The 15,290-nt window shown below is 26.9% G+C and overlaps 1 protein-coding gene across 1 annotated transcript in view; it reads left to right on the top strand.

Moving 5' to 3' along the window:
* The window catches only part of LOC117181033 (alkaline phosphatase-like), a 501,469-nt gene that overhangs the window by 480,390 nt on the left and 5,789 nt on the right, over positions 1 to 15,290 (top strand). Inside the window, exon 8 of the mRNA XM_033373602.1 lies at positions 8,688 to 8,809. Coding sequence (XP_033229493.1) covers positions 8,688 to 8,809 — 122 coding nt within the window. The remainder of the gene's footprint in view (positions 1 to 8,687; positions 8,810 to 15,290) is intronic.

Raw genomic sequence — 15,290 nt, 5'->3', positions numbered from 1 at the left:
ATAAAAAATTTATCTGTATTTAAGAAAAGTTGCATCTTTCTGGGATGAAAAGACAACTGCTTGGTTGTGAATTATACTGTTTTGTTGAGAATTTAACTATTTTGTTGAACATTTACTTTTTGTTCGAAAATGATCTTTTGGTTTGTAAAAATATCTTTTATTCATGAAAATGCAACTTTTTAGTTTAAATTTATTCTTCTTTGCTTGAAAATTCATCTTTTTGGTTCAAAATTAATCTTTTTTTTTAATAATCTTTTTTAATTGATAATTTAACTACTTGGGTAAAAGTGAAACTACATTTTGAAAAATGTCTTTTTTTACAGAAGGTTATGTCTTTGGTTAAAAATTTAACTGTTCAGTCGAAAAGCTTTTTTTTGTTTAAAATTAATGTTTTTATTGAAAATGAATGTTAAAAATTCTCATTTTTTTAGAAAAAAACTTATTGGTTTGAAACTTTATGGTTTTTGGTTAAAAATGGATCAGTTTCATGTAAAATTAATTTTGAGCTGAAATGTCAGATTTTGGTTTGAAAATGCAATTTTTGTATAGAAAATTCCTATTTTTTCTTAAAGGTTTAACAACTTACATGAACTTTAATTTCTGTCTTGAGTGAAAAATATTTATTTGTTGGAAATTCGTCTTTGTTTTTTTTAATACTTTTTTTGTGTGTAAATTTTATTATCTTTGTTTTAAATATAAACAATAACTTTTTTGTTGAAAATTTATACTTATAGGTTCACAGCTGAAATATTATGCTGGAAATTTAATTTTTTTTTTCATACCGAAACTGTTTTACTTTTAGTTAAATGTTTCACCCAGACTTTTAAAATAATTTTTAAAAAAATATTCAGCAGGCCTATTTTTTAAATACTTTTTTTAGTTCCATAAACAATCTGGAAGATCCATAAAAAATAATTTTTTAAAGGGATTGAGATACCTGAAAACCATCTATTTGTTTAAAAATTAAATTATTAAACTGAAAATTTAACGATTGATTTTTTTATGGGCAGTTTGTCTTATTTAGTTGAAAATTCAGGTATTCTGTTTAAAATATCATCTTTTTACTGTGAAATTCAACTATTTTAGTAAAAGATTCATAATTTATATTAAAAATTTATCAGTTTGGTTGCAAATTAACTTTTAAACTGAAAAGTTAATTATTCTATTTTTTGTTGAAAATTGATCTTTTGCAGCTCAAAATTTAAAGATTTCTTTGAAAAATTTTCTTTTTTATTTGTTGATTCAACTATGTTGCAGAAAGTTCATGTATTTTGTTAATAAATCTTCTTTGTGGTAGAATATTAATCTTATTGTTTGAAAATATACCTTCTTTGTTGAAAATTCAAATATTTCAGTGAAATGCTGATAATTTTAATTGCAAATTTATCTTTTTATCTGGAAACTAATTTTTTTAGTTTAAAACTCAACTATTTGGTTGCAAATTGATCTTTTTTAGTTTAAAACTAAAGTTTTCGTTTGAAAATTTACTTCTTTTTTTGAAAATTTCTTTTTTTTGTACAAACTAATTTCCCTGGTTAAAATCAAGATGTTTGGTTGCAAATTCTACTATTCTGGTTAAAGGTTCATAATTTTAGTTAGAAATTCATCGGTTTGCTTGCAAATTATTTTTTTTTCGCTGAAAATTTAACTATTCAATTTCTTATTTTGTTTTTTTTATTATTTTAAAATTCATAATTTTAGTTAAAATTTCATCAGTTTAGTCGAGAATTAACTTTTTCACTGAAAAGTTAATTAATCCATTTTTTGTAGAAAATTGGTCTTTTTTTGCTCAAAATTAACGATTTGTTTGACAATTTTTTTTGTTTAGTTGAAGATTTAACTATTTAGTTGTTAGTTCATATAGTTTGTAAAAAACTCGCCTTTTTGATAGAATATTAAAATTATTGTTTGAAAATTTCCCAGTGGGCGCAAAGTTTGGCGACGTCTTTACGACATCGTTACGACATCCTTACGGCAACTTTACGACATCCTATTTCTATGTCGTTAAGGTGTCTTTACGATATCGTAAATAAGTCGTATGATCTGACGATGTCTTTACGATATTGCAAAGACACCGAACCGACATGGACATAGAATGTCGAAAGTATGTCGTAAAGATGTCGTAACGATCTCGTAAAGATGTCGCCAAATTTTGTGTCCACTGGGTTATCTTCTGTGTTGAAAATTCAAGTGTTCCAGTGAAATATTGATAATTTCCATTGCAAGTTTATCTTTTTATCTGGAAACTAATATTTTTTAGTTCAAAACTCAACTCTTCAGTTAAAAATTCATCTGTTTATTTAAAAATTCAACTATTCGCTTTAAAATCCATGTATTTTGTTGAGAATTCGTCTTTTTTTGTACAAACTACTTTTTCTGGTTAAAATCACGATTTTTGGTTGCAAATTCTACTATTCTGGTTAAGAATTGATCACTTTAGTTTTTAAAAAAACATCGATTTGCTTGAAATTTTTTTTTACTCAAAATTTAACTATTCCATTTTTAATTAAAAAGACATATTTTTATTACAAAATTCATAATTTTAATTGAAAATTCATCAGTTTAGTTAAGAATTAACTTTTTAACTGAAAAGTTGATTATTTAATTTGTTACTAACATGATTATTTGTAGCCTAAAATTTAACTATTTGTTTTAAAATTTTTATTTTTGAGTTGATTATTAAACTATTTTGTTGAAAGTTCATGTATTTTGTTAATAAATCTTCTTTTTGATAGAATATTAATCTTATTGTTTGAAAATTTATCTTATATGTTAAAAATTTAAGAATTCCAGTGAAATATTAATAATTTAAATTCAAAAATTTATCTTTTTAGTTGGAATCTAATATTGTTTAGTTCAAAATTCAACTCTTTAAGTACAAATTCATATTTTTCAGTTTAAAATTCAACTATTTGATTTTAAATCCATGTATTTTGTTTAAAACTCGTTTTTTATGGTAGAATCTAATTTTCCTGTTTAAAATCAAGATTATTGGTTGAAAATTTTACTCTTTCAGTTAAATATTCATCATTTTAGTTCAAAATTCATCTTTTTCATTAGCAATAAAACTACTCGTTTCAAAGTTAAAAACTTTGTTTGAAAATTCATCTTTTTTGTTTAAACCTCATATATTTCAGCAGAAGATCCATAATCTTTATTCCAAATTAATTACTTTAGTTGAAAAATTCTTCTTTTTATTAAATTAATTTTTTTAACTGAATTTTAAACAAATAGATTTTTGTTTTAAAAAACTGATCTTTTTTAGTTTAAAAATAATATAATCTCACATTTTCTTTTTGGTTGTAATAGGAGGTTTCGCATTGTTTTAAAGCTTAAAAAAAGTATTGAAAATTAAAAAAGTATAATCTTCTTAAAAAATTTAAAAAAAACCAGTTCATTTTTAGTGTGTGAATGATATTTTATATTTAAAAATAATAAAAAATAAAATAGGTAATAATAATATCCCAAAGCGCACAAACCAATTAATTATACCATAATTATCCTTTTCACTGATTTCAAATAATTAGTAAATTGATAGTACCAATCTGCTATTATCATAATTTTGCAGGTGAAATAACACGGACGATTGCACATATACATATTATTATAATCCTATTTAGTTTCTCTTTCTCTCATATCGAACGCAAAATTATTATCTACCCAAGACTTTTTTATAAGTTCAAAGGAAAACAAATTTCAAAGGAATAATTTCAAGCGATGCATATGATCTACTTACTTCCTCCTTATTTACGAAATACAAGTTTTCTCCTTAGATTTTGATGAAAATTATTATTATTATTATTATTATTATTATTATTATTATTATTATGAATATCTGTCATTAAAACGCGAATCGCGTTCTCTTCTCATTTCAATAATTTATGCAAATTATGAACAGACGGAGAAGTTCTGCCGAGCAGAATATTTTAATTGGATCGCTTTGTTCTTTAAAGCGAAGATTTCATTCACTTATTCTGTGTGCATAAAAAGTGGTTTAGAGCTACTAAAATGAACGTGATAAAATGTTTTTTCTGAATATGATCTTAAATTTAATATTGACAAAAATCTCTTTAAATTTTGCTCATTCCTTTGAATCATTTGAAATCCCTAAAATTTTAAGAGAGTCGAGCAAAATCAGTAAAATATCTGAAAATCCCATAAAATCGAAACAATTCCTTTAAGGCCATAATAAACCACGAACAGTGCAGTTTAAAGAAAGCGTGTAAGTATATGAGTGATGTACGATATTTATTCGAAATAAGAGTTTATCCAATTAACATTATATTGCGTCACAAGTAGTGCCAGGCTTCTTCTTACATTGAGCTCCACGTGAGACCACGAATGTAACGATACGAGTGATGTACGATATTGTCTTGGCATTCCAAATTTTATGAGACTGCAGGGCTGTTTGAAGAGTAACTCGCGAAAACATACGACTGACGTGGTAGTTAGGTGGTCCCAAAATTCATTTGAAATTTTTTGAATTCTTATGCATATCGCCCGAAAATTTTTTCAAATTCACACGAAAAAAAATTATTTTTAATGTTTTGAAAAAAGTGTTATTTAGAGGAGGCGCAAGCCCCATGAAACGCTAATATTAGCTGAATTCAGTTGAAACTCAGTATGTCTCTTCACAGCTAGTCACAGAGTATAAATAAGTTATTAATTTTTTAATAAAAGCCCCATAAATCTTTTTGATAGGGTCCCAAAATAACACATAAGTGGAAAAATGAGTTTTGCGAGTTTCTGGCGCTAATTATGATTTTTGGTGAATTTCTTTAATGAAAATTGTTTTTCATACATAAAATACTACTTTATAGAGTTAATTAGATGTTTACATAAATTTTTTAAATAATTTATTATTGTTTTTGGTAATTTTCTTTCAGAATAATGCTAGAAAATTGCCGTTTTTTCACAAATTTTTTACTTTTTGTCCAATTTTTAATTAATGGGAGGCAAATTATTAATTAAAGTTAACAAAGTTAATAGTTTGAACAATTTATTATAATTGTAAATTTATTATAATTATACTTTTTTCTAAAAATTTTGACATACTGTGCACTTTTCAATTAGAGTAAAATAATAATTAATTAGGTTAAACAAAATAGTTTGAACTATTGATTATTTTTTATAACTATCTTCTTTTATATAAGGGCTAAAAAGTTTTTTTTTTAACTTTGGAACTATTTTTCCACTTTTCACTTAGTGAGTTAATAATTAATACAAGTTAACAAACACAATTACTTTAAAAAGTATTAGCGTTTATAACTATCTTCTCTTGGATTATTGCTAGAAAGTTTCTGATTTTTTTCAATTTTTAACTTTTCTTTGACTTTTAGTTAGAAACAAGTAATAAATATTAATTTAAGAAGAAAGGCTCTGAGTAACTATTTCAAGGAAAATTTACATTTCACTTAAAGTGTAAATTAGTTCTGTTCAAAATTAAATATTTTGTTAAATATTCATACTGTCGGTTTGCATTTTACTATTTGGATTAAAATGAAACTATTTTTATAAAAATTTAATTTTTGGGTGAACAATTTTTTTTGTTAAAAAACCATATAATTGGGTTAAAAATTCATCTGTTTTTGTACAAAATTTTTCCTTTTGGTTTCAAAATTCAACATTTTTTTTTTTTAATCGACGTATTTTGTTAAAAAATCGACTTTTCGGTAGATAATTAATCTTTTTGCTGAAAAATTCCTATTTTTAGTTGAAAATGTATCTGTTTCTTTCAAAAATTATTTTTCTTTACTTAGAAATTTAACTACTGATTTAACAGTTAAATCCGTTTTGTTAAGAATTTATATTTTGTCAAATTCATCTGCTCGGTTGAAAACTTAACTATTTTGTTGAAAATTCAACTACTTTATTAATAATTCATCTTTTTGTTTAAAAATTGAACAACTAGGTTGAAAGTTTAAATACTTTGTTAAAAATTAATTTTTATGGATGTGGATTCATCTTATTGATTGGAAATTCAGCTACTCCATTTTTGAAAAATAAATCTTCCAGGTTAAAAAATCATCTTTCGGGTTGAACTCTTGTTAAAAATTTATTTCTTTAACATTCATTATTTCAGTTGAAAATTCAGTTCTCTGGTCGAAAATTAACATTTTTTTTTGAAAATTTTATTTTTTTGGGTGAGAATGAATTTTTTTTAACTTCATATACACCTATTTCATTTGTGGACAAAAATCGATATTTGTTATTGCAAATCGATACTTGGTTAAAAATTAAACTATTTTAATAAAAATCTGTCTTTTTGATATAAAATTATTATTTTTGTGGGAAGATTCATGTATTTGATTAAAAGATCATCTAAGTTTAAAATTCATTTCTTTTGTGGAAAATTAACCTTTTTGTTAAAAATTTGATTTTTTTGTTGAGAATTAATTTTTTAACCTTAAAATATAACTATTTCATTTGTAGAAAAAATTGAGATTTGTTATTGCAAATTGATATTTTCTAGTTGCAGATTCATGTATTTTGTCAAAAATTAGTTGTTTTTTGTGTCAAATTAATATCCTTCATTAAAAATTAAACTATTTTTATGAAAATTGATCTTTTTGCTAAAAAATTAATATTCTTGTTGGAAGATTCATTTATTTAATCAACATTTAATCCAATTTGAAAATGCAACTACTTTTTTGAAAGTTGAACTAGTTTGTGAACCATTTATATATTGTTCTTATTCACCTCCTTGGTTGAAAATTTAACTATACCATTTTTAGAAAATTAATCTTCCGAATTAAAAAATCATTTTTTGAGTTAAACTCTTTAAATAAAACTTCATTGTTTCAAAGATTCATTATTTCAGTTTAAAATTCATCTACTTGGTGAAAAATGTAACTATTTTGTAAAAAAACATTTTTGTTGGTTGAGACTTTTTTTAACTAACTATGGAACTATTTCATTTTGGTTGAAAATTAACTCTTTTGTTAAACATTAGTATGTTTGTTTTAATTTACTTATTTTGATGAAAATTTAACTTTTTGTTTGAAAATTGACCCTTTGCTAAAAAATAATATTTGCAGGGCTGAAAGTTCAACAATTTTATAGAGAATTCGTCGTTGTTTCTTTAAAATTCAACAATTTTGTTTAAAAATGATAAGTTTTGTTAAAAACTGTTGTTTTTGGTGGAAAATTTTAATCACTTTTAAAATTTTTCAAATCCCTTAAGTATTGTAAAATTCGTTGAAATTTTATCAATACCGTAAAAATTCCATTAAATCTTCAAAACTTTTTAAATCTTATGAAATAATTTGAAATTCCTGAGACATCTGTTAATCTCGAAATTTTGTATAATTAAAAAAGAATTTAATATCCCCTAAGTCTTCTTAAATTCGGTTATTATATAATTCTTTTTAAATTCTTAAATCCTTCACAATGCCTTCAAAAAATGTTTAAATCTTCAAAGTCCTCTGAGACCTAATAGAATTCCATAAAATTAATAAATTCATTAAAATTATTTGTAATCCCCAAAAGTCTCTCAAAATTTCATTTCATATCCTTTACATCTTAAAATTCTCTAGAAATTTGTTTAATCCCCTAAAATTTCTTGAAATCTTTGAAATTCTTTCGCTATTTTGAATACCATTTTCAAATTGCTTCAAATGTTTAAAATCTCTTTCCTGTAAAATTCCGTGCATCTGCCAAGATTCCTATCAATCCTTTAAAATAATTTGAAATTCCGTAAATTATATAGAAATTTATAGAATCTCTTGAAATTTCTTTGTAAATTTAGAAAACTTTGAGATAAAAATAAAATCAGATAAAACTTTCGGAAATCTCTTCAAATCCCCTTAAATATTTGCCAATGTTTTAGAATCTTTTTTAAAATTTCAATTAAAATCCTTTTATCTTACTGTGCACTTTCGGAGATTTCAAATTGATCCCAAAGAATTTCTCATATTATTACAGTCAACTTTCACTTCTTTCAAAGCTCACTTATTCTAAGGCTCACTTATTTCAAGTTTCTCATGCTCAGATATTTCAAGTAGCGAAGCTCCTTTACCTCCCACCATTGTCCCTGTACGGTATCGCCCGTCAGTGGCTGACCAATTAAAATGAAGCGCGAAGAGCGCAAATGCAAGGACGCACACATGCTTGCTGCGCGCGCATCGACACAAGATAGAGGCAGCCAATGAACATCGCGTGACAAAATCACCCTACGACTCACGGTAGAGGTGGGGGCCCCCGTAGACTTGGAATATCCGAAAGTCTACGCTTCACAGCCCTTAGAATAAATGAAAGTACACTGCAATTGGGAATTATTATTTTTTTGGTCGCTTCTAAATTTTAATTAATGAAACGAACAAATTTTTGCAAACGATTATCAATTATTATTATTTATTTATTATCATTTTTAATCTTAAGTATAAATTGATTTATAAATTGTCTCTTTCGCACAATAATCTATATTAAAAGATGAAAATACTACATTATACAATAATACCGGTAAGTGATCAGCACGAGTCAAAAGAGAGCTGAAGGCGAGCCAAAGATAAGATAGAGTATTTTTAATCAGTCGATAACAACTATTAAGAAATATGTTTTTCACTAGAGGTTATGAATTGCATCTCACGTTTTATTGTGAACTAAATTCCCCTATGCCCAGTCCAAAAATAACCTCGAGGGAGAAATTTGAAATCTGAGAGGAAACATGATTTTCTATTTACTTTCAGGATCTGATAGCAAAGTTTCAGATATCGACGGGAAGCCTTACACAACTCTTTTGTACAGCAATGGACCAGGCCATACAGACCCACGATCGATTGTGCGGGAAGCTGGAAAAGATTCCATTCAGGTACGAAAATCCGTTTGGTTCTCCTTCCAACTGCATGACAATCAATGCTATACTGTTTACCAGGACTGTTTACCATCAGAGAATTGCGATATTAAACTTGCTGCTCATTCCGTCAAACACATACACTCTAAACTTCCTATATTCTATACATCTATAGAGATCAGCCACTGACACTGTGGAGAATATTTTATTGATAAACCTCTGAACATGAAGAGATTCTCTGACGCTTACTCTTTTATGTCTGAATCCTCTGAGGATTTCAGTGGCCTTAATGCTAGTACTTATTTTTGCATGAACTACCTTCCAATAATTTTTATTCTCCCGAAACACTTTGAATTCATCTCCAAAAAAAGAACAATTTTTTTAAATATATCTTTGTAAAAAAAGTTGCCAGGTCAATATGGATTTTTATTTATTTTTAGTAGTAGTGTAGTAGAAGAAGTGAAGTATGGTAGTAGGGAAAGTAAGGAAAGGGATAGGGTAATAGGTAATGTAAAGAGGAAGTAGGGAAAATAAGGGAAGGAAAAGCAGAAGAAGTAAAAGCAAATTGCGGAAGCGGTAGTTGACGAGGTGAGAGGAGGGAAAGAAGAAGTATAGGGAGGGGTTGTTGAAAAGGTGAGGGGAAACACGGACAATTATCTTTCAAATATATATTTGTGAAAAGAAATCGCCAGCTCAATATGGCTTTTTATTCATTTTTAGTAGCAGGGCAGTAGAAGTGGAGTAGATTAGCAGAGGAAGTGAGGGAAGGGAAAGGACAGTAGGGGAAGTAATGTAAGTGGAAGTAGGAAACATAAGGGAAGGAAAAGTAGAAGAAGTATAAACAAATTGAGAAAGTGGAAGCAGGGACAGTGAGTAGAGAGGAAATAGAAGAAGTGTGGGAAGGGGGTGTAAGAGATGTAATAAGAACAAGGGAAAGTAAACAAAATTTTTTAAACTTACTCCTATATGTCTGAAACCTCTGAGCATTTAAGTTACCTTAATTCTAGTAATTATTTTTGCATAAACTACCTTTCCAAAATTTGTATTCTCCCGTAACACTTTTAATTCATCTCGAGAAACAAGAACAATTTTTTCAAATATATATTAGTGAAAAAAATCGCTAGCTCAATATAGCTTTTTATTCATTTTTAGTAGAAAGGGAGTTGAAGAAGTGAGGTAGGGTAGTAGGGGAAGTCAGAGAAAGGGTAGGGTAGTAGGTTATACAAAGAAAGTGGAATAAGGAAATAAGGAAAAGAAAAGTAGAAATAAAAGCTAATTGAGGAAGAGAATGTAGGGGAAGTGAGAGGAGGAGAAGTAAGAGAAGTTTGGGAAGGGGATGCTAGAAAAGTAAGGGGAAATATGAAAAGTGAATAGATTCTCTTAAGCTTCCTCCTTTAGATCTCAACCCTTCAAGGATTTCACCGATCCTAATTCTAGTACTTATTTATGCATGAACTATTTCCAATAATTTTTAATATCCCGGAACAATTTTAATGTATACCAAGAAATAAGAACAATTTTCTTTGAAATATATATTCGTGAAAAAAAATTGTTAGCTCAACATGGCTTTTTAATCATTCTTAGTAATTGGGTAGTAGGGGAAGAGATGTAGTAAGGAAAGTAAAGAAACTGGAAGTAAGAAAAATACGGAGAGGAAAAACAGAAGAAATAACAAGAAATGGAGAAAGCGAAAATAGGAGTATCGAGAAGAGGGGAATTTGGAGAATTGTGGTGAGGGGATGTTAGGGAAGTGAGGGAAACTAGGGAAATTTAAGGCAAGCAAGAATTGGGGAAGTAGGAGGCTAGGCTAAATGGGACTACCGAAAATTCCCGAAAAGTAAAATTCCCGAATTTGAGCATTCCTGAATAATATAATTCCCGTCCTTTTTTAATATTACCGAATCTTGAAAAATTTCCGAACAATAAAATTTCCAAATTAGAAAATTCCCGAAAGTTTATAATATTACCAAATTTGAAAAAATTAAAACTTTCGAATTGGAAAATTCCTAAATAATAACGATCCTTAATTCATTATTCGGGAATTTTATAATTCGGAAATTTTATCATTTGGAAATTTTATTATTAGGTAATTTCATTATTAAGAAGTTGTATTATTCGGGAGTTCTACAGAGTCAGGAATGTTATTTTTCGGGAGTTTTATTTTGCAGGAATTTTACAGTATCAGGAATTTTATTTTCGGGAAGTTTACAATATGAGAATTTTATTTTTTGAAAGTTTTCCAAATTGGGCATTTTACTATTCGAAAATCTTATTATTCGGAAATTTTTCAATTTGAAAATTGTACAGTATCTTGAATTTTATTTTTCGGGAATTTTCCAGTAGCGGGAATTTTATTTTTCGGTAAGTTTACAATTCGGGAATTTTTTCATTTGGAAAATTTTCATTTCGGAAATTTTATCATTCGGAAATGTTCCAATTCGGGAATTTCGTTATTCGGAAATTCAATTATTTGGATATATTCAAATTCGGAAATTTTATTATTTCGGAATTTCCTAATTCAATAATTTTATTATTTTAGAATTTTATCATTTGGAAATTTTATTATTTTGTTATTTTATCATTTGGAAATTTTATTTTTCGAGAATTTCATCACTCGGGAATTGTATTATTCAGGAAATTTATTGTTAAAGAATTGTATTATTCGGCAATTTTCCAGTTTGGGAATTGTGCAGTGTCGGGAATTAAATTTTTTGGAAATTATATTATTCGGGAATTTTCCAATTCGGGAATTATCCAATGCGAGAATTTTATTATTCGGAAATTTTGTTATTCGAGAATTTTATTTTCGGGATTTTGCAGTCGTCTTGGTTAAAAAAAGCGGTGCGGTAAGTAAAAAAGATATTAAATAATGGGATAATGAAGCGAGAGAAAGTTGGAGAAACGATGAGAAATGAATAGGGGATTTTAGGGGAAATTGTGTAGGTTGAAAAGTGAGGGGAAATGATAAGATAAGAAGTAAAGAAAATGACGGGGGTAAGTATGGAAAAGGAAGAAAGTAATGAAAGAAGAATTAGAAAAAGTGAGAGAGACTAAGAGGAAGAATAATATTCGGAGTGAAGGGAATTGAGAGAAGCAAGGAAAGGTAACTAGGAAAAGTGAGAGAATAGTAAGTAGGGAAAGTAAAGGAAGAATACTAGAAAGTGTCGAAAAATGAGGGGTTAAGGGAATTAAGGGGGAGTGGTAGTTAGGATAAGTAAGGAGAAAATAGAGCAGGGGAAGTAGGGGAAGTGAAGAGAAAGAAGGATAGAAAATGTAGGGGAAGCTGTGTGTAAAAGATCGAGTGAAAATAGTGGAAATGAGAAGAAATGAGGTCTTCAGACATAAAGTAAGTGTTGAATGGAATACTTGGAAAAGTGTTGAGAAATGTGGAGTTGGCGAAATTAGACGAGGTGAGGCTTGATATAAATGGTAAGTATGGTAATTAAAGAGGCAGGGAAAATGAGGGAAACATAAGGAATATTAAGTAAAGAAGTAAAGAGAAAAAAGAGTGGAGGTAGCAGGGAATGTGATGTATAATAGAGGGAGTGAAAGTAGTGGAAATGAGGTCTTAAGACGTAGAGGAAGTTATGGGAGGAATACTAGGAAAAGTATTAAAAAATGAGGGATAGGGGAAGTTAGTAGAAGTAGTGAATATAATGGAAATGAGGTGAAATGTGAAGAGGAGAAGTAGAGGAAGTGATGGGAAGGTAGTGGAAGTGAGAGGAAATGATGGTGGTAAGAAATTGAGGGGGGATTATAAGAAAGGAAGTAAGGGAAATGACGGGGTTAAGTAGGGGAAATTAGGGAAGTGCTGGAACGAGAAGTGAAAGAAGTGAGAGAAAATAAGGGGAGAAGTAATAGTAGGTGAGCAAAATACAGCAAATATGTGTAGTAGAAGTAGGAAAACTAAGTCAAAATGAGGGTGAAATAAAGAATGAGGAATAGGGTAGTAAAGAGCAAAAAGGTGATTGGAAGTAGGAAAATTGATGTGTAATGGATGGAGTGAGAGCAGTAGAAATAAGTAATTTATGGGAGGATTAGATAGAATAGGGAAATTGAGAGGGAATTATAGCGGTTGAGAAAAGAGGGGATGGATGCAATGTTCCACTTTGCCCCGGTATACCCTACATTAGTCCTCTTCATGAAAATAACAGAGTTAAAAAATCTATCTTTTTATTTAATATTTTTATTTTCTGCATTGCAAAATATTTGTTTAAAAAAAAGTTTCATATGAGAAAAAAAGGTTCTCTTCATTTTTACTTAATTAAGAAATATTTTTTCTTTCTCATTTTTCCTAATTTCATCCGTTTGACAAAATTTGTAGGGTGACTGTTTGATTCTCTCCCGGGCCATATTCCGTACCACTTCCGCCTATAAAAAAGTTTTCTGATCAATGATGAAATTGATTAATTCAATTCCCTGTAGACCCATTTTCGAGAGCAAAGGTTGATCACTAAAGACTCAGTGCAATACATAAAACACATACAGTTTTTAATGAAAATTAAAAATAATTTTCAAAATGATATTTTAACAGAGATACTTTTGAAATTTCTTTTGAAATTAAAAAAAATTGCCTAAAAATATTTCATATTGTTTGAAGCATTTTTAAAAATGGTTTAAAATTTTTTTCTTATTCGTAAATTTTCTTTAAAAATAATTGATTTAAGCTAACAATTATTTAAAATTTTCCTAGGAATCCTAATAATTTTGTTTAATCTCTTAAAGACCTTTTAAAAAAAAGCTAGTAAGCTTCTTAATTTACTTTTTTAATATTCAAGAAGCGACATGCTATTTCAAAAAAAAATTTTAATGTTTAAAAATTTTTAAGTATTTATTAAAATCGTTTAAACTTCTGAATATATTTAAAAGATATTAGAATTTTTCATAGTATCTCAAAAAGATCTAAAAAATTTTTTTAATGAGTCCTGAAATCTTCTATATTCTTTTTTGACAATTCTGGAAACCTTTCTTAATATCATTAAAATTAATTTTTAGAAATAAAAAAATCATTTAAAAGTTTCCCAGGAATCTAAAAAAAAAATTTCTCTTAAAATGTTTTTCATAATACTCAAAAAACTGATTTTATTTTTTAAATCTTCAAAATGTGACTTTTTGTGTGGAAAACATTTTCAAATATTAAATTATTTTCTAATGTTTTCATAACTTTTGAACTTTTTAAATCTCAAAAAATTATTGGAATATTTTTTAAGTTAAAACAAAAATCTGTAAAATTAAAAAAAAACGTGTTGCAATCTTCCAGATCGTAAGATATTATTTTGTAAATCTTTTTAAAACTTCTTAAGCATTAAAATATTTTTAAAAATATATTGAAAATTATCCTAAAGTTGCAAAAAATTTTCAAAATTACAAAAATTTATCTGGAAATCTTCTAGATGATTTTTTTACAAATTTGGTGACCTTTCAAAATTGTTTCTTAAGATTCATTTTAACAAATAAAAAATGTCTTAAAATTCTCGCAGGAATCTTAAGAAAAATTTAATATTCTGTTGAAACGTTTTCGAAAATAAATGAAAAAAAGATTTTAAATTGTTTTTTGATATCTTAAAAAATCTACATTTCGTTTTATAATTTGTTCGAAATCTTGGCAAATTTCTCATTCTTTTTGAAGAAATACGTTAAATTGTCAGTTAAAAAAATTACTTTCACCAACAATGAAAATAGATATGAAAAAAGTCATCTTCAAACAAAGTGATGAATTTTTAAATGAAATTCAAAATACTTAACTGAAATGGACCAAAAAAGATTAATTTTCAACCAAGAAGATTAATTTATACCGAAAAGACGAATTTTCAATTAAAGATAATTTTGCGAACAAAAATTGAATAATTAAATTTTTAGTCAAAAATAAATGCTTAACCTTAGAGATGAATTTTGCACTAAATTATTTTTAAAAAAACATTTAACCGAAATCTTCAAAATAAAAAGCAAGTTCTCAACTTAAAATATATACATTTTCAACTAAAATGATAAATATTGAAATCAAATACTTGAAGTTCAAGCGAAAAAAAGTGTTAAAAAAAGGTTAACATTCAAATAAAAAAAAATTTTCTACCAAAAAAAATCCATTTTTTTTAACAAAATACATCAATTTTTCACAAAATAGTTGAAATTTCAATTAAAAAAGACTGATTTTCATCCAAACTGTTAAGCTTTGAACTAGAAAAGATCAATTTCCCAACAAAAAATAGAATAGTTGAATTTCAATTAAAGAAATTAATTTTCAACCAAACTGATAAATTTTTAACTGAAATAATGAATCTTAAACTGAAATAGTTGAATTTTATGGCAAAAAGATGAATTTCCAACTCTAAAGATTATTTTTCTACAAATAATATAATTTTTCACAAATTAGGTAAATTTTAGAACAAGCTTAATTTATAAATAAAAAATTTCAAGTATCAAGCAAAGTAAATGTTTTCTTTGTAAAAGATACATTTTCAACCAAAAATAGAATGGTTCATTTTTCTTAACTTTTTTT

Source organism: Belonocnema kinseyi, chromosome 10 (assembly GCF_010883055.1).
Source record: "Belonocnema kinseyi isolate 2016_QV_RU_SX_M_011 chromosome 10, B_treatae_v1, whole genome shotgun sequence".
In the NCBI taxonomy this organism is placed as follows: Eukaryota; Metazoa; Arthropoda; class Insecta; order Hymenoptera; family Cynipidae; genus Belonocnema; species Belonocnema kinseyi.
This window is presented reverse-complemented; position numbering and strand designations above follow the sequence as displayed.